Below are 26,686 nucleotides of genomic sequence, written 5' to 3'. Positions count from 1 at the left end.
AAGTCTCCAAATAATCTGTCACCAAAAAAATGAATCAAAAGGGAATTGATGATCGCAAGGTGAATTATTTTATATAAAATGAATTTGCAAAGTTGCAATCTCACGAAGGTTGGGTTCAGTAAGACAGAGATATGAGGTATCGACCACAGAGCTGCTGCAATTCAGAACATGATCTGAGCAGAGTGACTTCCCTTTTGCTCACTGACCTATACCAACTCCTGGTTAAACAATCCCTCCATTTAAAAATTCCCATCCCTGTTTTCAATGGCCTTACCTTTTCCAATCTCTGCAAGCTCCTCCAATCCCACAACCCTCCGATCTCAGCATTCCAATACTGGCTTCTTGTGCTCCCTTGATTTGAATTGTTCGATCATTAGTGGCGGTATGTTCAGGTACCTGGACCCCAAGTTCTCTAAACCCCTCGACCTCAACCTCATCCTCAAAATCACTCCACAATTTCTGATCAAGCTTTGGTCATCCGTCCCCATGTCACGTGACTCGGTACCAAAATATTTGTTTGGCAATACTCTCCTGAGAACCCCTCCCCGCGGGATGTTTTACTTATTAAAAGAGCGTATACAATAATTGTTGCCATCTTGTACTTTGTTCACATCATAACCACCTAATTAGATTACAGCCCTCCAAACACACGTCTAAATGTTCTTATGCTGTGTACAATCCCTCAGAACTCCTTACATAACAACCATAGTTACTCAGTTGTTTCGCTATTTGTAAACAATCAGAATTAGGTAAGAATCTCGGGATGCACTTACCAAGTATGCCATTGGGGGAGCCACATAATACATAGTTTTAATCCCCTCTGGAGGGGGCAGAAGAGCCGCATTGAAATCAGGCATGATTTCTTGGCAGCTGTCAGTGCAGTCTAACGGCAAGGGCACTTCACGTCCTTGATGCGAGGGCGTACGCACTTGTGGCATTCTATGGGTTTAATCAGGAAATTTCTCTGCACTTTGTTTATATAAACAACATGGCTTACTGCCAACCCCAATACCGTACTTCCCGAGCCTGCAGCTGAACCTGGCACCGACACTATGTGGGGGAGTCAGCTCCTCTATTCCAAAGTACACAGCACTCGCACTATTATTCAGGAGGTAGGCCATTTTCTAAGAATTCCCAAGCACATCACTTAAATTTTCTATTTGCCCATTTCCCCCTCAGTGCGGTACAGGTCCACAATTGCCAATTGTTCTGGGGGTCAGGCACCTTGTTACTGTTTGTATCTCAGCCTGAAAAGTTATTTCACAAGCAAGGAACATCCAATCAGACTCAACTCAACCTTGATGGCTGTTACCCCACTCTTCCCCCAAAACCGCATTCCCATTTTTTGAGGTGGCAACAAGAATGAAGGTAGAGCATTTGACGGATTCTACTTTAGTTTTTGCAAAGCTTCTGACAAGGTTGCACAAAGCAGGAAGGAGCCCGTGGGATCCAAGGCAAAGTAACAAATTAGACTCAAAATTGGCCCAGCGGAAGTGAAATAAATGGAAATGATCAACGGGTGTTTATCTGAAATGAATGAAAATCGCTTATTGTCACGAGTAGGCTTCAATGAAGTTACTGTGAAAAGCCCCTAGTCGCCACATGCCGGCGCCTGTTCGGGGAGGCTGGTACGGGAATTGAACCGTGCTGCTGGCCTGCCTTGGTCTGCTTTAAAAGCCAGCGATTTAGCCCAGTGAGCTAAACCAGAATGGAAGTCTGGATCCACAGGCCCAGTTCCCCTTGGTTTTTGGGCTAATGTGGGAGCACGATGAAGAAGTACGAATTGAAGCAAGCTGTTGACTGTAGACAAACAAGGCAAGGAAATAGACAATAAATGTTAGAACAGAGGAATCCCCGAGTACACAACCACAGATTCCTGAAGGTCACAGGATAAATGGGGTCGGTCAAGGCAGCTTCCAGAATATTTTCCTTTATTAGCTGAGGTATAGACTGTGGCAGCAGGGAAGTTATGCTGGAACTGTACTAAACACAGGCTAGGCCACAGCTCGAGTATCACGTACAGTTCTGGTCACCACTTTACAGGAAAGATGTGATTGCACTCGAGGAGTTTATACGGATATTGTTAGGAATGGAGAATTTTAGCTGTGAAGAAAGATTGGATAGGTCGAGGTTGCTTACTTTGGAACATGGCAATTACAGACGAGATTTAATTATGTATAAAATTATGAGGAACCAATATAGGGAGCATAAGATATTTACCATTAAGAGGTCAATAGCCAGGGATATAGATTTAAAGTAATTGACAGGTTTAATGGGGAATAGAGACAGATTATCACAGACAGGATGATAGGGACCTGGAACTCACTGCCTGTAATGCACTTGGAAGTGTTATAACTTGTAGCACTAAGGAATAAGAGTTAAAGGTGGTAAGGTTTGGGGCAGCACGGTAGCATTGTGGATAGCACAATTGCTTCACAGCTCCAGGGTCCCAGGTTCGATTCCGGCTTGGGTCACTGTCTGTGCGGAGTCTGCACGTTCTCCCCGTGTCTGCGTGGGTTTCCTCCGGGTGCTCCGGTTTCCTCCCACAGTCCAAAGATGTGCAGGTTAGGTGGATTGGCCATGATAAATTGCCCTTAGTGTCCAAAATTGCCCTTAGTGTTGGGTGGGGTTACTGGGTTATGGGGATAGGGGGGGGGGGGGGAGGTGTTGCCCTTGGGTAGGGTGCTCTTTCCAAGAGCCGGTGCAGACTCGATGGGCTGAATGGCCTCCTTCTGCACTGTAAATTCTATGATAAGAGACTGGATAGAAAGTAAAATACTGTGAATGCTTGAACCCGAAATGAAAACAGTAAATGATAGAGTTAGCAAGCCAGGCAGAAACGATGAAGAGACAAACCGAGTCAATTGTGAGGTCCTTCACCTCTGATTAGAATTGGACAGCTCCTGCACAAGTGGCAGAGACACTGTAGACTGAATAGGGAATGTGCCAGCAATACAAGATCGTGAGACTCACGTACAAAGCAGAGCCTTCGAGTGCCCTCCACCCCCACCCACTCCATTCTGGCAAACGCCATCATCATTACCCTCTTAAGACAAGTCATCACACTCTTCATCCACTAAAATTCTTACCTTTGTAAACAACTTTCAAGGGCAGCACATTTGCTTCACAGCACCAGGGTCCCAGGTTCGATTCCGGCTTGTGTCACTGTCTGTGCGGAGTCTGCACGTTCTCACCGTGTCTGGGTGGGTTTCCTCCGGGTGCTCTGGTTTCCTCCCACAGTCCAAAGATGTGCAGGTTAGGTGGATTGGCCAATGATAAATTGCCCTTAGTGCCCAAAAAGGTTAGGAGGGGTTACTGGGTTAAAGTGGGGTGCTATTTCCGAGGGGCAGTGCAGACTCGATGGACTGAATGGCCTCCTTCTGCACTGTAAACTTTATAATTCAGTCAGCAAGCCGATAATCCTGCTTGCCTGGTAGTCACTGAGATTGTAACTGCATATCCAATTACATTTTTTAGATATACGGACCAGGTTTTGGATGTTACTCCAGAGGCCTCTGGTGGACAGAAGCTTTAAATACACCCTCCTCGGTTCCTTGGTGAAGGAGGCCTTATAAGCAGGTCAGCATGTTCCATACTAATTTAGCCAAGACCGTTTGGTCCTTTTCCAGTTAACTAGATAAAATTTTATTCTTCTCAATCATAACCTACCAAAGTTGGTGAACAGAGGTTTGGGTGGCAACACCCAAATTATCTTCAAGAGGAATCTACCAGAGTCACAGACCTTTTTAACTTTGATTTCTAAGCAAGTTTATCTAGGCGTCGTGATACTGAGACGAGCACTCACATTGGGAGGCCGTTAACCCCATTTTAGCTCATTCATCCAATAGGAAAAAGTGAAAAGATTTAGTTACTAAACCTTATACATAAAGCCGCTCCACGTTTATCATTGAGTTCTGTAGATGGGTCATATGGACTCGGAACATTAACTGTTTCTCTCTCTACAGATGCTGCCAGACCTGCTGAGTTTATTCAGCATTTTCTGGTTTTCTTCCATGTTCATCATTCTTTGGTTAAGTCCTCCCTAATACTCGCCCCAAATTGGCCTTTTACTAATTTTAACTCTTCTCCTATTAAATGTTCCAGGTTAATTTTCCTAAATGCATTGAATATTGTGTAATCTTCATTTGGTTCGATGTAAATCATCTCATTTCAGGGCAAATGACCCAGTTTCTCCTCACAATTGAATCCTTGTGTTCAGGATGAAATCGACGACAGCAAGACTGATTTGTGCAGTGACGAAGTTGAGTAATTTTCAGTAAAGGAAATTCTCAAGTTGAGATATTTGCAGAATTTCGATGTATGGAGTCATGATTTAAATAGCTGTGTGATCAGAACATGTTGACGTGTTTCAGAATATGATCCAAATCAAGCCTCAGTTGTTAAGTGTTTATTGCCAATTCTTCTTCGCAGGAGATGCTTGGTGAATGTGAATGACCACGTATATGGTAACCAGTAGAAAATACACCAATTTCTCCCACCTTCATCCAAATCAGCAACTGACTTAAAAAAACACATCCACTTGTTTGCAAGTAAAGGAAACTATGACCCCCAACAATCCTGTGTGGAACTGGGGAGAACCACAATTAACACAAGGTACTACCGTGGATCAATGACCTGCTGACAGATTCTCAACTAGGACAAATTAATCAAACCAGAACTGTTTCTAAATGTCTTTAATAAAACAGTCATTTTCTGAAAAGTTACATTTATTCATTCACTCAGCTCTTGTGTAGCAATGTGCACAGAGGGTTGCAATTCTTTTATAAACATCAGCACATCTGGTTCCACAGAATGTATTTCAATAATCAAAATGAGCTACAAATCCCACATTACAAAGCATTGCATCAAATTCTCCACCCTTCAATACACACAAACTACAAACTAAAAGCTTTTAAGATTTCCATGGGTCAAACCTGTCTTGACAGATGTGAAACTGCAGCGAAAAGTGAGCATTTTCTGCCACTGTAAACTTGCAGAATTTGAGGAACAATTAATTAATTAAAGGGAAAAATAAACTTTATTTACCCGTGATTCTTTTTCAGAGAGCAGAGTTTTAACAACAGCCCATCTTTCAGTGTCTGGATGACTTCCTGATTTACATCAGAGGATGGTTTGCAAGGCACTTGGTTCTGCTCGGAGTTGGGAATCCATTAACACCCAGAATGTTTGGAGCAGGTATTTTAGTCATCAACGACGATTTGGGCATTATAAAGTACATCTAATAAAGTTAGTGAAGCAGTAAAAGTGCATGATCAATTCTGAGATTCAGAAAATCTTTGGTAATTCATTTAGTTATTGCAAAAGTGTTCAAGTGCAAATATTCTTGTGCTTATCAAAACAATTGGCAGGGTACGCCATCAGCCGTCAGTTGCTGGTATTAGAATATTTGTGTAATTGGTAATAAAATATTTATAGAAAACTAGAAAGTAATAAAGCAACTGGTATGTTTTGGGGCTATTCAGACACTGGCTCAGTGAGTCTCAACCGTCTCCTCACTCGTTGTTCCAACTGCATTCATCATCTGAGGAAAGGGAGAAAAAAGCCATTGAATCATCTTCCAACGTAAAACGACGATGTCTTTCAGCAACTCTGCAAAACATCTTCCCACAAAAATCAAAGAATCAAATCTCAGAACAGAACCCAGTTCATGGTAAATTTGGAACGGAATGATGGAAAGATTACTTCTCTGATCTGGATATAGAAATATTTTCTCAGATTGTCTTCCTCACTGGAGGCTGTTATTTGGCTGCGTATTCAAAACCAAGCTGCTTTCTGATTCCAGAGATGACACGGATTAGTTTGTAGAACGGGTATAGCAAGCAGAACACCCTGCCCACATAATAACAAGCTCAGCTTGTCCATCTATAAAACATAGAACAGTACAGCACAGTACAGGCCGTTCGGCCCACCATGTTGTGCCGATCATTTATCCTAATCTAAGATCAACCTAACCTACACCCCTCCAATTTACTGCTGTCCATGTGCCTGTCTAAGAGTCGCTTAAATGTCCCGAATGACTCTGACTCCGCCACCTCTGCTGGCCGTGCATTCCACACACCCACCACTCTCTGTGTAAAGAACCTGGGTGGAACTCTACCCCCCCACGCCGGGTGGGAGAATTGCCCGGGCGCCGCGCGTGTCCCGCCATGCCGTCCCGACGCCTGCACGTGATTCTTCCACATCCCCCTCCCCCAAACCGGCGCAGCGCGAATCACGGCTGGCCGCTGGGAGAATCGCCGCTTGCCGTTGGTAATGGGCGAGCGGCGATTCTCCGGCCCGGATGGGCCGAGCGGCCTGCCCAGTACGACAGGTTCCCGCCGGCGCCATCCACACCTGGTCGCTGCCCCCGGGAACAGCGCGGGAACGGCCTGTGTGGGGGGGGGGGGGGGGGAAAGCGAGGGGGATTCCTGCACCAGGGGGGAGGGTACTCAAAAGGGGTCTGGCCCATGATCGGTGCCCACCGATTGGCAGGCCGGCCTCTCTGAAGGAGGACCTCCTTTCCTCCGTTGCCCCGCAAGATCGATCCGCCATCTTCTTGCGGGGAGGACGGCAACCGCGCATGACGTCATTTACGCGGTGCCACTTTTACGCGGCGCTAAGGCCCGGCGCGCGTAAATGAGGTGACGCCGCTCCTAGCCCCCCAGGGGCGGGAGAATAGGGGGCTGGGAACAGCCTCCGACGCCGGAGTGAAACACTCCGGTTTTCACTCCGGCGTCGGGACTTAGTCTCCCGATGGGAGAATTGTGCCCCCGACCTCTGACATCTTCCCGATATCTTCCTCCAATCACCTTAAAATTACGTCCCCTCGTGACAGCCATTTCCACCCTGGGGAAAAGTCTCTGGCTATCCACTCTATCCATGCCTCTCATCACCTTGTACACCTCTATCAAGTCACCTCTCTGCCTTCTTCGCTCCAGTGAGAAAAGCCCTAGCTCCCTCAACCTTTCTTCATAAGACATGCCCTCCAGTCCAGGCAGCATCCTGGTAAATCTCCTCTGTCCCCTCTCCAAAGCATCCACATCCTTCCTATAATGAGGCGACCAGAACTGGACACAATATTCCAAGTGTGGTCTAACCAGGGTTTTATAAAGCTGCAGCAAAACCTCACGGATCTGAAACTCAATCCCCCTGTTAATGAAAGCCAACACACCATACGCCTTCTTAACAACCCTATTAACCTGGGTGGCAACTTTGAGGGATCTATGTACGTGGACCCCAAGATCCCTCTGTTCCTCCACACTGCCAAGAATCCTGCCTTTAACCCTGTATTCAAATTTGACCTCCCAAAATGAATCACTTCACATTTATCTAGGTTGAATTCCATCTGCCACTTCTCAGCCCAGCTCTGCATCCTGTCAATGTCCTGTTGTAACCTGCAACAGCCCTCAACACTATCTACAACTCGCCCAACCTTCGTGTCATCAGGAAACTTACTAACCCACCCTTCCACTTCCTCATCCAAGTCATATAAAAACCACAACGAGCAGAGGTCCCAGAACAGATCCCTGCGGGACACCACTGGTCACTGACCTCCAGGCGGAATACTTTCCATCCACTACCACTCGCTGTCTTCTTTCGGCCAGCCAATTCTGTATCCAGACAGCCGAATTTCCTTGTATCCCAGGCCCCCTAACTTTCTGAATGAGCCTACCATGGGGAACCTTATCACATGCCTTACTGAAATCCATATACACCACATCCACTGCCCCGACCTTCATCAATGTGTCTCGTCACATCCTCAAAGAATTCAATGAGGCTTGTGAGGCATGACCTGCCCCTCACAAAGCCATGCTGACTATCTTTAATCAAACTATGTTTTCTAAATAATCATAAATCCTATCTCTCAGAATCCTTTCTAGTATTTTGCTCACCAGGTCTGTAATTCCCAGATATTTCCCTATTCCCTTTCTTGAACAGGGGAACAATATTTGCCTCCCTCCAATCATCCGGTATTACTCCAGTGGAGAACGAGGGTGCAAAGTTCGCAATCTCTTCTCTCGCTTCCCGTAGTAACCTTGGGTATATCCCGTCAGGCCCAGGGGACATATCTATCCTGATGCTTTTCAAAATTTCCAGCACATCCCTCCTTCTTAATATCAACCAGTTCAAGCCTATTAACCTGGTTCACGTTGTTCTCACGAGCAACAAGTGGCAGATGGAATTCAACCTAGATAAATGTGTTCTCACTAGAGTGAGAACTCTCTCTCTAGTGAATACTGAAGCAAAATATTCATTTAGGGCCTTCCCCATCTCCTCAGACTCTAGGCACAAGTTCCCTCCACTGTCCCTGATCGGCCCTACTCTCATTCTGATCATGCTCCTATTTCTCACATAAGTGTAGAACGCCTTGGGGTTTTCCCTAATCCTTCCCGCCAGGGCTTTTTCATGCCCCCTTCTACCTCTCCCAAGTCCATTTTTGAGTTCCTTCCTGGCTACCTTGTAACCCTCTAGAGCCGAGTCAGATCCTTGCTTCCTCAGCCTTACGTAAACTTCCTTCTTCCTCTTGACTAGAAACTCCACTTCTCTTGTCATCCAAGGTTCTTTCACCTTACCATTCCTTCCTCGTCTCAGTGGGACAAAACTATCCAGCACTCGCAGCAAGTGCTCCTTAAACAATCCCCAAATTACTGTTGTGCTTTTCCCTGAGAACATCTGTTCCCAATTTATGCTCTTCAGCTCCCGTCTAATAGCAGTATAATTTCCCCTCCCCCAATTAAATACCTTCCCACACCGCCTGTACTGTCTAGACCATGGAGGTCTAGTCATAGACCACCATGACTATGGTAAAGGTCAAGGAGTTGTGGTCACTGTCACCGAAATGCTCTCCAATGGAGACATCTGACACCTGGTTCGTTGCCGAGCAGCAAGTCAATATGGCCTCCCCCCTAGTCAGCCTATCTACATATTGAGTCAGGAATCCTTCCTGTACACACCTGACAAAATCTGATCCATCGCCATTTGCACTAAGGAGGTTCCAGTCAATATTAGGGAAGTTGAAGTCACCCATGACAACAACTCTGTTATTTCTGCACCTTTCCAGCGACAACACCAACATCAGATCCATTCGCCTATTGTCCTCTGTAATTGTTCTGTATTTGTTTCACCGACGCCCAAATGTATATGTACCCCCCCCCCCCCAGTTTCCTCCCGCCCCCCCCACAAACAGATGCCTACTTGTGCTAAAAACAATACTGCCAATTGTACAGAGCTGTTGTTGTTGAGCTAGCACATAATACCCTACCAGTCATTTTATTCTAAGTTTTTTTTGTTGTTGTTTGTTTTGTTTTTTGTGCGTGTTCCCTTCTCTGTATATGTATTCTATTTTGTGTACATAACGGTAAATACACTTTATTCAATTTCTGCACCTTTCCAAGATCTGCCATCAATCTGTTCCTCCATCTCCCTATTGGGGGTCTGTAGACAACTCCCAATAAAGTGACTGCCCCGATGAGGTAAATGCCACAGTGCCTCTCAATTAGTTTAAGAACAAAATGTTCCAATCCAGAAAGAAACTGAGCTAACACAGTGATGTATGTGGTATAAAATTCACTCTTTTCCACTGGAATTAACTTATCTCAGTCTCAAACATGACTACATTGCAGTAGATGAGCAAAACTGCAAAGTTCAGCAGATCACGCAGCGTATATAAAGCCCCTTCGCCATTGTCCTAACCCTGCTGGAATCATCTGCATGGAATGCCACGGACCTGCCACAATTATGTGGGATTCCAAAGCTGACGTTTTATCCGCAGCTATCCACCTGCTTTCCTATAAAGACACCCAACTTAACTACAACCTCAATGGTAATTACTCATTCTCCTACAATCATCAGGCCACCCAGAAGCATTGGCTTTTCTGCATGTCCATTGCCACATCATTTTCTTCAGGTAAGCATGCCCTGCTTCACTGGATTCATTCTAGGACCCACATGCTCAAAATTTTCATGTAGGTGAATTGAATGATTAACACCACCCTGTTTATTCAATCGCACCAATTCCTTCAGCTCCCTCCACCACCAAGAACCACTTAACTCTTACACACACAGCACAAGATCAGAAATGGAATCAATTACCATAGTCCAAGCAAACATTTTAAGCATTAATTTCAAAGAGGTTTTAGTCGTTCCAATTTCTCAAAGTATAGAATTATAACACAATTTATTAGTCCCAATGGAACCTGGAATAATGTAGATCTGTAGAGGGACAGGTAGTATTGAGGAAGCAAGAGGGCTGCAGAAAGACTTGGACAGGCTAGGAGAGTGGGCAAAGAAGTGGCAGATGGAATACAATGTGGAAAAGTGTGAGGTTATGCACTTTGGAAGGAGGAATGGAGGCATAGACTATTTTCTAAATGGGGAGATGCTTAGGAAATCAGAAGCACGAAGGGACTTGGGAGTCCTTGTTCACGATTCTCTTAAGGTTAACGTGGAGGTTCAGTCGGCAGTAAAGAAGGCAAATGCAATGTTAGCATTCACGTCAAGAGGGTTAGAATACAAGACCAGAGATGTACTTCTGACGCTGTATAAGGCTCTGGTCAGACCCCATTTGGAGTATTGTGAGCAGTTTGGGGTCCTGTATCGAAGGAAGGATATGCTGGCCTTGGAAAGGGTTCAGAGGAGGTTCACAAGAATGATCCCTGGAACGAAGAGCTTGTCGTATGAGGAATGGTTGAGGACTCTGGGTCTGTATTCGTTGGAGTTTAGAAGGATGAGAGGGGATCTGATTGAAACTTACAGGATACTGCGAGGCCTGGATAGAGTGGACGTGGAGAGGATGTTTCCACTTGTAGGAAAACTAGAAGCAGAGGACACAATCTCAGACTGAAGGGACGATCCTTTAAAACAGAAATGAGGAGGAATTTCTTCAGCCAGAGGGTGGTGAATCTGTGGAACTCTTTGCCGCAGAAGGCTGTGGAGGCCAAATCACTGAGTGTCTTTAAGACAGAGATAGGTAGGTTCTTGATTAATAAGGGATCAGGGGTTATGGGGAGAAGGCAGGAGAATGGGGATGAGAAAAGTATCAGCCATGATTGAATGGCGGAGCAGACTCGATGGGCCGAGTGGCCTAATTCTGCTCCTATGTCTTTTAATGCACCATCAACAAGAGGAAAAAAAAGCAGAAGGATATTTGGCAAAAAGCTTAGAGAATCAGGTTAGAAGCTCCTGCATGTTGTTAAAGCTGACAGTGTAATTATGATGAACTTTTTATACCACACCTTGTGTCAAAGTTTCATTGGTGCCATCCAAAACCTAGAGAGATCAGTTGCACTAAATTAATTGTAGACAGTAACACATCCACATTTGCTGACCACAATGCTGGTCAAATCTTTAACTCTAAGTCACAGCAACAAAAATATATTTCTGGATGCAGTGAGTCCACCTAACTTCACATCAGTTGCAAACAGGACTTTACATTGAACAATACGTTGAGCAAATATATATTTGATATGAATAGCACCAATATACAAGAGTAACACTCCATTTTATTAAACAGCCGACAGCCTTCCTGAATGGGTAGCAAGATTGCAACTGAATAAACTGTATATTCATACCACCCCAGAAGTAGCCAGTGATTGACAAATAAATCTCTTCCATGTAGGAGACACTTTACACCCAGAGCCTGAAATGGATTCAGAGCTGTGTTATTGTTGTTCATGGGTTGTTGGCATTGCACCCGAGGTGGGGGTGGCACCTTTTTGAACCCACTTCAGACTAGCTGGCATGTCTTTTTGACTTTTCTGTAGCAGTTTGCACGGCCATTTCAGAGGGCAGTTACGAGTCATTAACATCTTGATTCACATGTAAGCCAGACCATGTAAGGACATATTTCCTTTGTTAGTGTTCCAGGTGGGTTTTTACAATTATAGTCTCATGGTCATCATTACGGAGATGAAAATTAAAATTAACTGAATGAGCTAAATTGAACCCATGCACCCAGATCAGGAATTGTGGCCTCTGGATTACCCGTCTAATGACCTCACCATTATGCCACCCCCTCCCGAGAAGACCATACGCTTGTCTCTTGCATTAACCGGAAGTGGTGACCATCGAAGAAACATGCAAAGTCTGCGAAGATCAAATTCCCTCATGCGAAGACAGCGGGCATGGCGCAAAATAAACTCAAGAGGGCCCAAGTGTAATTTGTGTTTCGAACAATTTGGAAGGGAGGACTGCAGTTGGCACATACACTCAGACAGCTGCTTTTGTAATAAAAGTTTAATTATATTCTATACAAAAATGTATAGAAAGAGTTAAGAAATTCTGCTAACCTCATAACCATTTCCTGCCCAAAACATTTGCATTTCCTTTCGCCTCCAGGCAACCACAGAACATGTGATGAGAGTGCAAGGCACCAGGTAGAGCAAAGCCGGCTGTGCCATTTTTGACAGGATCAGAGCAATAAATGTCAAAAACATGCCACCTGCATAAGCTAGAAAATGAAACAACAAAGTTAAATATTTCATATTCTACACTTTAAAGTTCTACCACCATATTCTACCAATAACATATCCAAATGTAAAGAGGAATTTGTCAATCTTTTTAAAAATAAATTCAGAGTACACAATTATTTTTTTTCCAATTAAGGGGCAATTTAGCGCGGCCAATCCACCTACCTGCACATCTTTGGGTTGTGGGGGTGAGACTCACGCAGACATGGGGAGAATGTGCAAACTCCACACGGACAGTGACCCAGAGCCGGGATCGAACCCGGGTCCTCGGCACCGTGAGGCAACAGGCCTAACCACTGCGCCATCGTGCCGCCTGGAATTTGTCAATCTACAAGTGAACCCCAGGTTTACATACATAACTGTTTAAATGTCACAATTGGGATCTCCCCGACTCCTGAGCCACACCCACAGGTATGAGGGATATAATCAAGTTAACTGTCAGCATGGAAGTGCAAGGGTTGTTGATTAATAATAATCTTCATTGTCACAAGTAGACTAACACTGCAATGAAGTTACTGTGAAAAGCCCCGAGTCGCCACATTCCGGCGCCAGTTCGGGTACACAGAGGGAGAATTCAGAATCTGCAAATCACCTAATAAGCACGTCTTTTGGGACTTGTGGGAGGAAACCGGAGCACCCGGAGGAAACCCACGCAGACACGGGGAGAATGTACAGACTCCGCACAGGCAGTGACCCAAGCTGGAATTGAACCTGGGACCTGGAGCTGTGAAGCAACAGTGCTAACCACTGTGCTACCCCAAAGCCCTGGAAACTCACAGCAAGGTGCTTGAGATTTTCATCTTTTGAATGAAAAATTTGATAGCCGCTGGTTCCGCAGACAAGATTCCACAGCACAACATCGAACCGAATATCTCTCCCTAACCCATTATCATAGAATCACCAGAGTGTAGAAGGCAGCCATGCGGCCCATCGAGTCTGCACAAACCCTCGGAAAGAAAACGTTACTTAGGCCAATTCCCCATCCACCCTGCCCTATCCCCAGACCTACACATCCCGGGACATTGAAGGGAAATTTTTGTTTTTTAAATAAATTCGGAGTACCCAATTATTTTTTTTCCAATTAAGGGGCAATTTAGCATGGCCAATCCACCTAACCTGCACATCTTTGGACTGTGGAATGTAACCTACGCAGATACGGGGAGAAAGTGTATATCCACATTCACCCAAGGTCAGAATTGAACTGGGGTCCCCTGGCGCTGTGGGGCAACAGTGCTAACCATTGTGCCGACCAGATGCTGAAGCAGCAGTGCTAACCACTGTGCCGCCCTGATGCTGAGGCAGCAGTGCCAACCACTGTGCCATCAGAACGGCACAGTGGTTAGCACTGCTGCTGGGGCAGCACGGTAGCCTTGTGGATAGCACAATTGCTTCACAGCTCCAGGGTCCCAGGTTCGATTCCGGCTTGGGTCACTGTCTGTGCGGAGTCTGCACGTTCTCCCAGTGTCTGCGTGGGTTTCCTCCGGGTGCTCCGGTTTCCTCCCACAGTCCAAAGATGTGCAGGTTAGGTGGATTGGCCATGATAAATTGCCCTTAGTGTCCAAAATTGGCCTTAGTGTTGGGTGGGGTTACTGGGTTATGGGGATAGGGTGGAGGTGTTGACCTTGGGTAGGGTGCTCTTTCCAAGAGCCGGTGCAGACTCGATGGGCCGAATGGCCTCCTTCTGCACTGTAAATTCTATGAAAATCTATGATAATCACTAATCACTGACTTATCAGCTTGTCATTCATCTCATTAGTTTAAATACACTTAAAATTAGGCATTTTATGTTAAGCAAGATGCCACAAGCACGGTGGTGAGGTGGCAGTAGTTAGCACTGCTGCCTCAGTGACACGGTAGCAGTGGTTAGCACTGCTGCCTCAGTGCCAGGGACCCAGGATTAATTTCAACCGTAGATCAGTGAGAGGATTTTGCACATTCTCCCCATATATGTGTGAGTTTCCTCCCACAGTCCAAAGGTAGACAGATTTGGCGGATTGGGCGTGCTAAATTGCCTGAGTGTCCAAAGGTTCGGTGGGTTTACGGGCCAAAGGAATAAGGTGGTGGTAGGGTGGGGGGGTTTGGGAGACAGATGGGTCAGTGTTGACTCGATGGGTTGAATGGCCTCCTTCTGCACTGTAGGGATTGTATGATTAAATCAATATAGGGGCACCAATAGACCATTTGGACCATTAAACCTGCTCTGCCATTCAAAATATCACCATTTGTTGATTGGATCCGGGCCTTAACTCCACACATTCCCGTCTCTCCCCATTATCCCAGACCCTCGTCGATTAACTCAGCCTTGAATATATTCAGTGACTCAGTCCCACTGCTCCCAGTGGGGAATTCAGTGACCCAGTCCCACGTTCCCAGTGGGAATTCAGTGACTCGGTCCCACTGCTCCCTGTGGGGAATTCAGTGACTCGGTCCCACTGCTCCTGTGGGGAATTCAGTGACTCAGTCCCACTGCTCCCTGTGGAGAGTTCAGTGACTCAGTCCCACTGCTCCCTGTGGAGAGTTCAGTGACCCAGTCCCACTGCTCCTGTGGGGAATTCAGTGACCCAGTCCCACTGCTCCCTGTGGGGAATTCAGTGACTCAGTCCCACTGCTCCCTGTGGAGAGTTCAGTGACCCAGTCCCACTGCTCCCTGTGGGGAATTCAGTGACTCGGTCCCACTGCTCCTGTGGGGAATTCAGTGACTCAGTCCCACTGCTCCCTGTGGGGAATTCAGTGACCCAGTCCCACGTTCCCAGTGGGAATTCAGTGACTCGGTCCCACTGCTCCCCGTGGGGAATTCAGTGACTCGGTCCCACTGCTCCCTGTGGGGAATTCAGTGACTCGGTCCCACTGCTCCCTGTGGGGAATTCAGTGACTCGGTCCCACTGCTCCCTGTGGGGAATTCAGTGACTCGGTCCCACTGCTCCCTGTGGGGAATTCAGTGAGTCAGTCCCACTGCTCCCAGTGGGGAATTCAGTGACTCGGTCCCACTGCTCCCTGTGGGGAATTCAGTGACTCGGTCCCACTGCTCCCTGTGGGGAATTCAGTGACTCAGTCCCACTGCTCCCTGTGGGGAATTCAGTGACTCGGTCACACTGCTCCTAGTGGGGAATTCAGTGACTCGGTCCCACTGCTCCCTGTGGGGAATTCAGTGACTCGGTCCCACTGCTCCCTGTGGGGAATTCAGTGACTCAGTCCCACTGCTCCCTGTGGAGAATTAAGTGACCCAGTTCCACATTCCCAGTGGGGAATTCAGTGACTCGGTCCCACTGCTCCCTGTGGGGAATTCAGTGACCCAGTCCCACTGCTCCCTGTGGAGAATTCAGTGACCCAGTCCCACATTCCTAATGGGGAATTCAGTGACTCAGTCCCACTGCTCCCAGTGGGGAATTCAGTGACCCAGTCCCACATTCCCAGTGGGGAATTCAGTGACTCAATCCCACTGCTCCCTGTGGGGAATTCAGTGACCCAGTCCCACGTTCCCAGTGGGGAATTCAATGACTCAGTCCCACTGCTCCCACTGGGAAATTCAGTGACTCAGTCCCACTGCTCCCACTGGGAAATTCAGTGACTCAGTCCCACTGGGAAATTCAGTGACTCAGTCCCACTGGGAAATTCAGTGACTCAGTCCCACTGCTCCCACTGGGAAATTCAGTGACCCAGTCCCACTGCTCCCAGTGGGGAATTCATTGATTCAGTCCCACTGCTCCCAGTGGGGAATTCAGTGACCCAGTCCCACGTTCCCAGAGGGAATTCAGTGACTCGGTCCCACTGCTCCCTGTGGGGAATTCAGTGACTCGGTCCCACTGCTCCCTGTGGGGAATTCAGTGACTCGGTCCCACTGCTCACTGTGGGGAATTCAGTGACTCGGTCCCACTGCTCCCTGTGGGGAATTCAGTGACCCAGTCCCACGTTCCCAGTGGGAATTCAGTGACTCGGTCCCACTGCTCCCTGTGGGGAATTCAGTGACTCGGTCCCACTGCTCCCAGTGGGGAATTCAGTGACTCAGTCCCACTGCTCCCTGTGGGGAATTCAGTGACCCAGTCCCACTGCTCCCTGTGGAGAATTCAGTGACCCAGTCCCACATTCCTAGTGGGGAATTCAGTGACTCAGTCCCACTGCTCCCAGTGGGGAATTCAGTGACTCGGTCCCACTGCTCCCACTGGGAAATTCAGTGACTAAGTCCCACTGCTCCCTGTGGGGAATTCAGTGACTCGGTCCCACTGCTCCCACTGGGAAATTCAGTGACCCAGTCCCACTGCTCCCAGTGGGGAATTCAGTGACTCGGTCCCACTGCTCCCACTGGGAAATTCAGTGACTAAGTCCCACTGCTCCCTGTGTGGAATTAAGTGACTCAGTCCCACTGCTCCCAGTGGGGAATTCAGTGACTCGGTCCCACTGCTCCCACTGGGAAATTCAGTGACTAAGTCCCACTGCTCTCTGTGGGGAATTCAGTGACTCAGTCCCACTGCTCCCAGTGGGGAATTCAGTGACTCGGTTCCACTGCTCCCAGTGGGAAATTCAGTGACTCAGTCCCACTGGGAGCAGTGGGGAATTCAGTGACTCAGTCCCACTGCTCCCAGTGGGGAATTCAGTGACTCGGTCCCACTGCTCCCACTGGGAAATTCAGTGACTCAGTCCCACTGGGAGCAGTGGGGAATTCAGTGACTCAGTCCCACTGCTCCCTGTGGGGAATTCAGTGACTCAGTCCCACTGCTCCCAGTGGGGAATTCAGTGACTCGGTCCCACTGCTCCCACTGGGAAATTCAGTGACTAAGTCCCACTGCTCTCTGTGGGGAATTCAGTGACTCGGTCCCACTGCTCCCAGTGGGGAATTCAGTGACTCAGTCCCACTGCTCCCAGTGGGGAATTCAGTGACTCGGTCCCACTGCTCCCACTGGGAAATTCAGTGACTAAGTCCCACTGCTCCCTGTGGGGAATTCAGTGACTCGGTCGCACTGCTCCCACTGGGAAATTCAGTGACTCAGTCCCACTGCTCCCACTGGGAAATTCAGTGACTCAGTCCCACTGCTGCCTGTGGGGAATTCAGTGACCCAGTCTCACTGCTCCCTGTGGAGAATTCAGTGACACAGCCCCACGTTCCCAGTGGGAATTCAGTGACTCAGTCCCACTGCTCCCAGTGGGGAATTCAGTGACCCAGTCCCACATTCCCAGTGGGGAATTCAGTGACTCGGTCCCACTGCTCCCAGTGGGGAATTCAGTGATTCAGTCCCACTGCTCCCACTGGGAAATTCAGTGACTCAGTCCCACTGCTCCCTGTGTGGAATTCAGTGACTCGGTCCCACTGCTCCCTGTGTGGAATTCAGTGACTCAGTCCCACTGCTCCCTGTGGGGAATTCAGTGACTCAGTCCCACTGCTCCCTGTGGGGAATTCAGTGACTCAGTCCCACTGCTCCCTGTGGGGAATTCAGTGACTCAGTCCCACTGCTCCCAGTGGGGAATTCCCTCCCAGTGGGGAATTCCTCAGGAATTCCAAAGCCTAAAGATTCTCAGAAGAAATTTTTCCTAAATTGCCTTCAATGGCAGACTAATTTTTAAACTGTACCCGAGGGCTGGATTCTTCTATAATGAAGCATTCCTTCCAGATCTCCCCTGTCAAGTCCCCTCAGGATCTTCCATGCTTCAGTCAGATTACCTCATTCTCCTCAACTCGAAACAATGACTAATGGGCCCAGCCTTCTCCACTTCTCCTCACACGACAACCCTTCACCCCAGGAATCACCCGACTGAACCGTCTCTGAATTTCTTCCACTACAAGTATATCCCTCCTTAAACAAGGTGATCTAAACTGTACACAATACTCCAGTGCAGTCCGACCAAAATCTCGCACAGCTTCAGCAAGGCGTCTCGAAGTTTACATTCCACCTCCCTTGCAATAAAGGTCAACATTCCATTCGCCTTCCGAATTACTTGTGCCACATGCATTTTAACATTGTGATTCATGTCAAGGCCTATACCATTCTGCTACCCATTTTCATAAAGAGCTTGAAAAGATCAACTGTTAAGTCAAACTTTCCCTTTTACACTTATTTAAAAGGTGGAATTTGCTGGCTCTAGAATTGGCTGCTACAGGTCACATTTTGGCTACATTATATAAATGCTCAACCTTCATCCTTGTGGAATCTCACACCACTCATTGTGCATTCATGTTACAAATCAACAAGGGACCAGCAGATGATGTCTCCCCAGCCTGGTTCTATAACAAGGGGAATCCATCAAACCCTGTTATACTGACAGAAACACTAAAAGCCACCATCTATTTCCCAAGGTAGCACGGTAGCATTGTGGATAGCACAATTGCTTCACAGCTCTAGGGTCCCAGATTCGATTCCGACTTGGGTCACTGTCTGTGCGGAGTCTGCACATCCTCCCAGTGTGTGCGTGGGTTTCCTCCGGGTGCTCCGGTTTCCTCCCACAGTCCAAAGATGTGCAGGTTGGGTGGATTGGCCATGATAAATTGCCCTTAGTGTCCAAAATTGCCCTTAGAGTTGGGTGGGGTTACTGGGTTATGGGGATAGGGTGGAGGTGTTGACCTTGGGTAGGGTGCTCTTTCCAAGAGCCGGTGCAGACTCGATGGGCCGAATGGCCTCCTTCTGCACTGTAAATTCTATGATAATCTATGAAGGTGAATAGAGGTATAGAAACCCCTTGCGAGCCGACTACGGCCCAAGTTTGAAATTACATTCCCAGAATTGCAACTCAGTCTGTTTAACCTCCAGCCTGCAAATATCAAAGCAGCACTCTAGACAGACTTACTGCATCAAGCCCAATCCTCCTCACACCCCAAGGTTCCTGCCAGTGCCCGCCGAGCAGACCAAGTCTCCGTATACCAACCTGACCTCGCTCCATCACCTCAACCTCACCTCGCTCCTTCACCTCAACCTCACCTCGCTCCTTCACCTCAACCTCACCTCGCTCCGTACATCCCCTCAACCTCACCTCGCTCCGTACATCCCCTCAACTTTAAAGGAATTTACAAGATCCTATGTCAGCTAAATGAACTGCGGCTCCTCCTTGAAGGAACCCTCACTGGGCGAGAAGTCACATGAATGGACATCCACATCTATGGTGCTTTTACTTCAAGTCAGTCAGAGCTGTAAAACCTGCTCTTTCCTCCCTAATCGTCTGTGTGGATAGAGTCGCAAACATTCTTCAGCTTCGAATGCGTGAATAAATTATACTTCGATTCAAGTCCAGAGAGTTTGCTGTGAGTCACTTTATAAATTGACCCCTCAAGAGGGTTTGCAAGAAATGAGTGACAGCCTATTTTAATAATGATAATACCTCTGCTCACAGGCAGTAAAAAATAAAGGAGTTCACTTTCGCCTCACTCCAAATCTCTATTTAAATCTTTTGCTGTTATTTGTTTCCTGCCAAAGTGGACAACTTTCCCACATTATTGTGCAGCTGCCAATTCAATATTGCTTTGCAGATTCTTTCTCTCCTCCTCGCAACCGGTCTTCCAACCGATGTTTACATAGATACATAGAACATACAGTGCAGGAGGCAGCCATTCGGCCCATCGAGTCTGCACTGACCCACTTAAGCCCTCACTTCCACCCTATCCCCGCAATCTAATAACCCCTCCTGAAATGTCAGAATATTTGGCTACCAAATTGTGCTTCTTACACATCATTCATATACTTTGTAAGTAGTTGAGGGCCCAGCACCGATTCCTGTGGCACTCCACTTGCTTACAGTTTGACAATCTGAAAATTATCCCAACTTCTATTCCTGCGTTAGCCATCCTCCATCTGTACTAATATGTCACCCCGAACACGGAGCTCTGATCTGTGCAATCACGTTTTAAGTGGCGCCTTAACAAATGCTTCTTGAAAATTCGAAGACCGTACATCTACAGGTTCTCCCGTGTCCATTCTGCGTATTACACCCTCAGAGCTTTCAGAAATTTGTCAAACACTATTTTCCTTTCAAAAAACCATGGTGACTCTGCCGGATTGTATTCTGATTTTCTAACTGTCCTGATCCCGCTCCCTTAATAATGGATCCTTAGGGCGGCTCAGTGATGCAGTGGTTAGCACTGCTGTCTCACGGTGCCGAGGATCGGGTTCGATCCCGGTGACGCAGTGGTTAGCACTGCTGCCTCACGGTGCCGAGGACCCGGGTTCGATCCCGGTGATGCAGTGGTTAGCACTGCTGTCTCACGGTGCCGAGGACCCGGGTTTGATCCCGGTGATGCAGTGGTTAGCACTGCTGTCTCACGGTGCCGAGGACCCGGGTTCGATCCCGGTGATGCAGTGGTTAGCACTGCTGTCTCACGGTGCCGAGGACCCGGGTTCGATCCCGGTGATGCAGTGGTTAGCACTGCTGCCTCACGGTGCCGAGGACCCGGGTTTGATCCCGGTGGTGCAGTGGTTAGCACTGCTGCCTCACGGCGCCGAGGACTCGGGTTCGATCCCGGTGACGCAGTGGTTAGCACTGCTGTCGCACGGCGCCGAGGACCCGGGTTCGATCCCGGTGATGCAGTGGTTAGCACTGCTGTCTCACAGCGCCGAGGACCCGGGTTCGATCCCGGTGATGCAGTGGTTAGCACTGCTGTCTCACGGTGCCGAGGACCCGGGTTTGATCCCGGTGATGCAGTGGTTAGCACTGCTGTCTCACGGTGCCGAGGACCCGGGTTCGATCCCGGTGATGCAGTGGTTAGCACTGCTGTCGCACGGCACCGAGGACCCGGGTTCGATCCCGGTGATGCAGTGGTTAGCACTGCTGTCTCACGGTGCCGAGGACCCGGGTTCGATCCCGGTGATGCATTGGTTAGCACTGCTGCCTCACGGTGCCGAGGACCCGGGTTCGATCCCGGTGATGGTGGTTAGCACTGCTGCCTCACAGTGCCGAGGACCCGGGTTTGATCCCGGTGATGCAGTGGTTAGCACTGCTGCCTCACGGCGCCGAGGACTCGGGTTCGATCCCGGTGACGCAGTGGTTAGCACTGCTGTCGCACGGCGCCGAGGACCCGGGTTCGATCCCGGTGATGCAGTGGTTAGCACTGCTGTCTCACGGTGCCGAGGACCCGGATTCGATCCCGGTGATGCAGTGGTTAGCACTGCTGTCTCACGGCGCCGAGGACCCGGGTTCGATCCCGGTGATGCAGTGGTTAGCACTGCTGTCTCACGGTGCCGAGGACCCGGGTTCGATCCCGGTGATGCAGTGGTTAGCACTGCTGTCTCACGGTGCCGAGGACCCGGGTTCGATCCCGGTGACGCAGTGGTTAGCACTGCTGTCGCACGGCGCCGAGGACCCGGGTTCGATCCCGGTGATGCAGTGGTTAGCACTGCTGTCTCACGGTGCCGAGGACCCGGGTTCGATCCTGGTGATGCAGTGGTTAGCACTGCTGTCTCACGGCGCCGAGGACCCGGGTTCGATCCCGGTGACGCAGTGGTTAGCACTGCTGTCTCACGGCGCCGAGGACCCGGGTTCGATCCCGGTGATGCAGTGGTTAGCACTGCTGTCTCACGGTGCCGAGGACCCGGGTTCGATCCCGGTGATGCAGTGGTTAGCACTGCTGTCTCACGGTGCCGAGGACCCGGGTTCGATCCCGGTGATGCAGTGGTTAGCACTGCTGTCTCACGGTGCCGAGGACCCGGGTTCGATCCCGGTGATGCAGTGGTTAGCACTGCTGTCTCACGGTGCCGAGGACCCGGGTTCGATCCCGGTGATGCAGTGGTTAGCACTGCTGTCTCACGGTGCCGAGGACCCGGGTTTGATCCCGGTGATGCAGTGGTTAGCACTGCTGTCTCACGGTGCCGAGGACCCGGGTTCGATCCCGGTGATGCAGTGGTTAGCACTGCTGTCTCACGGTGCCGAGGACCCGGGTTCGATCCCGGTGATGCAGTGGTTAGCACTGCTGTCTCACGGTGCCGAGGACCCGGGTTTGATCCCGGTGATGCAGTGGTTAGCACTGCTGTCTCACGGTGCCGAGGACCCGGGTTCGATCCCGGTGATGCAGTGGTTAGCACTGCTGTCTCACGCCGCCGAGGACCCGGGTTCGATCCCGGTGATGCAGTGGTGAGCACTGCTGCCTAATGGCGCCGAGGACCCGGGTTCGATCCCGGCCCCAGGACTCCCCTTGTTTGCGTGGGTCTCACACCCACAACACAAAGATGTGCAGGTTAGGTGGATTGGCCACGCTGAAGTGCCCCTTAATTGGAAAATAATGGATTTGAGCATTTTCCCCAATGACAAATGTGAAGACTAACTGGCCTACAGTAGGTTCCTGATTTCAGTCTGTATAGTGGCGTTACATATGCCCCTTTCCAATCCATTTTCCAAAATGAAGAAATTTTGGAAGATTACAACCAGTGTGTCAGACTGAAGGGACGATCCTTTAAGACAGAGATCAGGAGGAATGTCTTCAGCCAGAGGGTGGTGAATCTGTGAAACCCTTTGCCGCAGAAGGCTGTGGAGGCCAAATCACGGAGTGTCTTTAAGACAGAGATAGATAGGTTCTTGATTAATAAGGGGATCAGGGGTTATGGGGAGAAGGCAGGAGAATGGTGATGAGAAAATATCAGCCATGATTGAATGGCGGAGCAGACTCGATGGGCCGAGTGGCCTAATTCTGCTCCTGTGTCTTATGGTATCTCCTGTCTCTGCAGCCACCTCCTTCCTCAGCACAGCTGTGTGTCTGATGAATACAAACCCATTTCTCCCACCTCAATGCATTAAACTTTCTGATCATATTTAGGGACATAGGAATTAGGAGCAGAAGTCGGCAATTCAGCCCCTCGAGGCTGCTTCACTATTCAATCAGATCATGGCCCAATGCCAATGTTTGCAGCTCAAGTAGTAATCTAGTGATTATTACTTAATTGTATGTGAAACCAAGATATTTGAGCAGTCAAAGTGCAAATGTTTTTCTCTCTTCTCCACCTAACCTAGATTCAGATTAGATTAGGCAACAATAAAGATTCTCTTCAGAAGAATGAATGATGGCCATCTCACCATATCTTTCAGACAAGACTTTGCAGCATCAATAACTGTCATTTACTAACTCGAGTTATTGTTCATGAGTATGGATTGAATCAAAACTATTTCTTCAGTTTCCTTAATTTGTTTTGCAAATATTTTTACCTAGAGTGCACGAAATAAAATAGATGTTCGAGGTATTCGTCTGCAAATCAAATCTTCGGCAATAAGCAACCAATAATCCTGGAAGAGAAGAGATCACCATCAATACTGGAGGAAACAGTTCAATTGTCATGTCGATTATACAAATATTTACAGCTCACGCTTTTGCAGTCAAAATCCCATCATTTCCTCTTTTCCAATCTGTTCTATGAAGTTAGCACCATACAGATTGCTGAATCTGCAGCTCAAACATCAGCATCTGTCACTTAAACATTGCAAATTAACATAGGTCGATATATCTGACCTGTGAAACGTCATCTCTACTTTAACATATTAATCACTTGAAACTTAAATTCCAGCAATTTATCGTGCTACAACCCAAACCTTTAACTTGTTCGGAATTTCACAGCACACGTCCAACCCCTATACAACTCAGCTCCAGTGCGGATCCACCCGATACACAACCAAACCCTCAGCATGGCCTCCACCTTCCTATAACTTTGAATTAATCATTATTTCCCATTTGGCAGCTAATCTTTCAATCAGCTTCCATCTGATCTGAAACCACTCCAATCCTTACATTATGCTGCAGACACTCCCCTCTGCCTTTAAAAACATCCTAAATTCAGTGTGTTGATATTGCCCCATTCGGTCTTCCTCATGATGGATATCCATATCACTCTCAAAACATTCCACATTTTTTTTTTCCTTTCTTGAAGTCATTTTGTTACAAAAGTTAATCACCACCAAAATAAATACTTAAATTCATAGTATACTGGGAATTAAATTTACAACAATGGTCACTTATAATTAACTTTGCAATATTCACCATGGACCTGTACAACAGAGGAAATTAAAATATTGGTGCCAGTAAGTTCCATATTGCACGGATGATTTAACAAATGTGGGATAAACGACAATAACAGGTTCGTAAAAACCCCAGTTATCACCAAGTCATTCCAGGGATGGAGGGATGCAGAAATGTTTTACTCACCCGGCACAATAATATCCCCAAATCCCAGCAATGAAAATGGTATTCCACATATGGTTGCGACAGATGTCACCAATCTTGGCACTCGGATAACCACAGGCAGCTATAAGAAACATAACTGTGGTCAGTGGGTACAGGGGTTAATTTACTGCTCCAGTTTACAAGAGTAGTGTGGTGATATGCATCACTGTAAATACACAAGGGGTTAATGTAAATACACTACGACTAAGTAAACACTAGAGGGAGCACCAGAGACATCATGACATGCAGACATACAGCTAATTAACACTTACAATTGGACACGACCAATGGGCAGTCAAGACATCCAGAGGTGACACTACCACAAGGGGGCATTACTCAACGCATATAAAAGGACAGGGCACATGTGCTCTGTCTCTTTCCACAAGTGACACTTAAGAGAGTAGGACAGGGGCAGATCAGAAGCATCACACCCACCACGTGGCTTAGAGCAGACTGGTTAGTTAGACTGAGTTACTATAGATAGATTAGCAGGAGAGTCGAACTTAGAGAACTGTGCTAATGGTTCAATAAATCACATTGAACTTACTTCAAAGTTTGGAGTATCTTTTGGTCACAGCTGCATCGAGTTGCAGCCTGTGTTATCCCAGAGTACATAACACAAGTAGGAGATTGGAGTGTTAACTGTAACAACACAGGGGCTGTTTAGCATATGGCTAAATCGCTGGCTTTGAAAGCAAACCAAGGCAGGCCAGCAACACGGTTCAATTCCCGTACCTCCCTGAACAGGCGCCGGAATGTGGCAACTAGGGGCTTTTCAGAGTAACTTAATTTGAAGCCTACTTGTGACAATAAGCGATTTACATTTCATTTCACTTCAATATTCCTATGCTTTCACTAAACTACATTTTAAAGAGTTAAAAAAAACCTCACCCGTAGTTGTACTCTGTGAATATGTGTAATTTGTGCACACAGTTACATGGAATTCTCAGCTAGGAAGCTGGAAACTACATGTCCCAATAATGATTTAAATAATGAATACAAACATTCAGTTCATAGCTGCACCAGTTTAGTCAGAAAACGCGATACGAGACTGATCTCCCCTCCCCCACCACAATCGCCATCTTTAAAAGGCACTGTTGCGCTAAATGAGTCCAGAAAATATGGTACAGTCACATGTAATCATAAACAGGTTTGAAAACGTCAACCATCCCCTTTGGAGAAAGGGACAATATGTTAAATGCTGTGAAAAGCAAAGTTATTATGAGGTGATCAGAAAGAAGTTTATAGCTGTTCACAAAGATACGGTGGCAGCAAAACTTCCCCCAAAATTCCAAGTTGTTTAAACACTGCAGAAATGAAAGTTGGCAGCAGCAAGCAACTTGCAACCGCCAGCTGCAGAGCAATGCTATTCATGGCTGACCTCGGAAAAGATCATTCACAAAGGACCCAGCAATCTGCTGTAGATTTCCCAATTCTTTGTTTTAATAAATATATTTATTGAGATTTTATACACAAATGTTAATCATATACTTTTTAAAGATTTAAAGTACCAAATTCTTTTTTCCAATTAAGGGGCAATTTAGCGTTTTCACTCCACCTACCCTGCACGGCTTTGGGTTGTGGGGGTGAAACCCACGCAGACACGGGGAGAATGTGCAAACTCCACACGGACAGTGACCCAGAGCCGGGATCAAACCCGGGTCCTCGGCACCGTGAGGCAGCAGTGCTAAACACTGAGCCACCGTGCTGCTCCAAGATTAACCATAGTATCAACATTCAAACAGCAAAGATATAATTGTACAAAGTCAAAAATTGTAACATAAGCTTAATCCCACGATAAAACTAAACTCCCAAACAGCTGGCGGTGCCTAAACAGCTGGCGGTGCCTAAACAGCTGGCGGTGCCTAAACAGCTGGCGGTGGCTAAACAGCTGCCGGTGGCTAAACAGCTGCCGGTGGCTAAACAGCTGCCGGTGGCTAAACAGCTGCCGGTGGCTAAACAGCTGCCGGTGGCTAAATCTTTACAAAAAGGAGATAAATGGCTGCCAATTCAGGTGGAATCTCTCCACCGATCCCCTGATGGAATACTTAACTTCCTCCAAGTGTAGAAGTGGCATCTGATTACCCAACCGGCAGATGCA

The 26,686-nt window shown here is 47.7% G+C and overlaps 1 protein-coding gene across 1 annotated transcript in view; it reads right to left on the bottom strand.

Annotated features, from left to right (window-relative positions):
- Positions 1–4,679: 4,679 nt before the first annotated feature.
- Positions 4,680–26,686, bottom strand: part of LOC140387310 (signal peptide peptidase-like 2A) — a gene marked incomplete at its 5' end in the record, with an annotated part of 88,348 nt that continues 66,341 nt past the window's right edge. Inside the window, 5 exon segments of the mRNA XM_072470239.1 lie at positions 4,680–5,497; positions 5,499–5,542; positions 12,288–12,448; positions 23,577–23,654; positions 24,568–24,667. Of these exon segments, the coding sequence (XP_072326340.1) occupies positions 5,476–5,497; positions 5,499–5,542; positions 12,288–12,448; positions 23,577–23,654; positions 24,568–24,667 (405 nt within the window).

The sequence above is a fragment of the Scyliorhinus torazame genome, chromosome 12 (genome assembly GCF_047496885.1).
Source record: "Scyliorhinus torazame isolate Kashiwa2021f chromosome 12, sScyTor2.1, whole genome shotgun sequence".
In the NCBI taxonomy this organism is placed as follows: domain Eukaryota; kingdom Metazoa; phylum Chordata; class Chondrichthyes; order Carcharhiniformes; family Scyliorhinidae; genus Scyliorhinus; species Scyliorhinus torazame.
The sequence above is the reverse complement of the archived record's forward strand: the minus strand, read 5'-3'. Positions and strand labels throughout refer to the sequence as shown.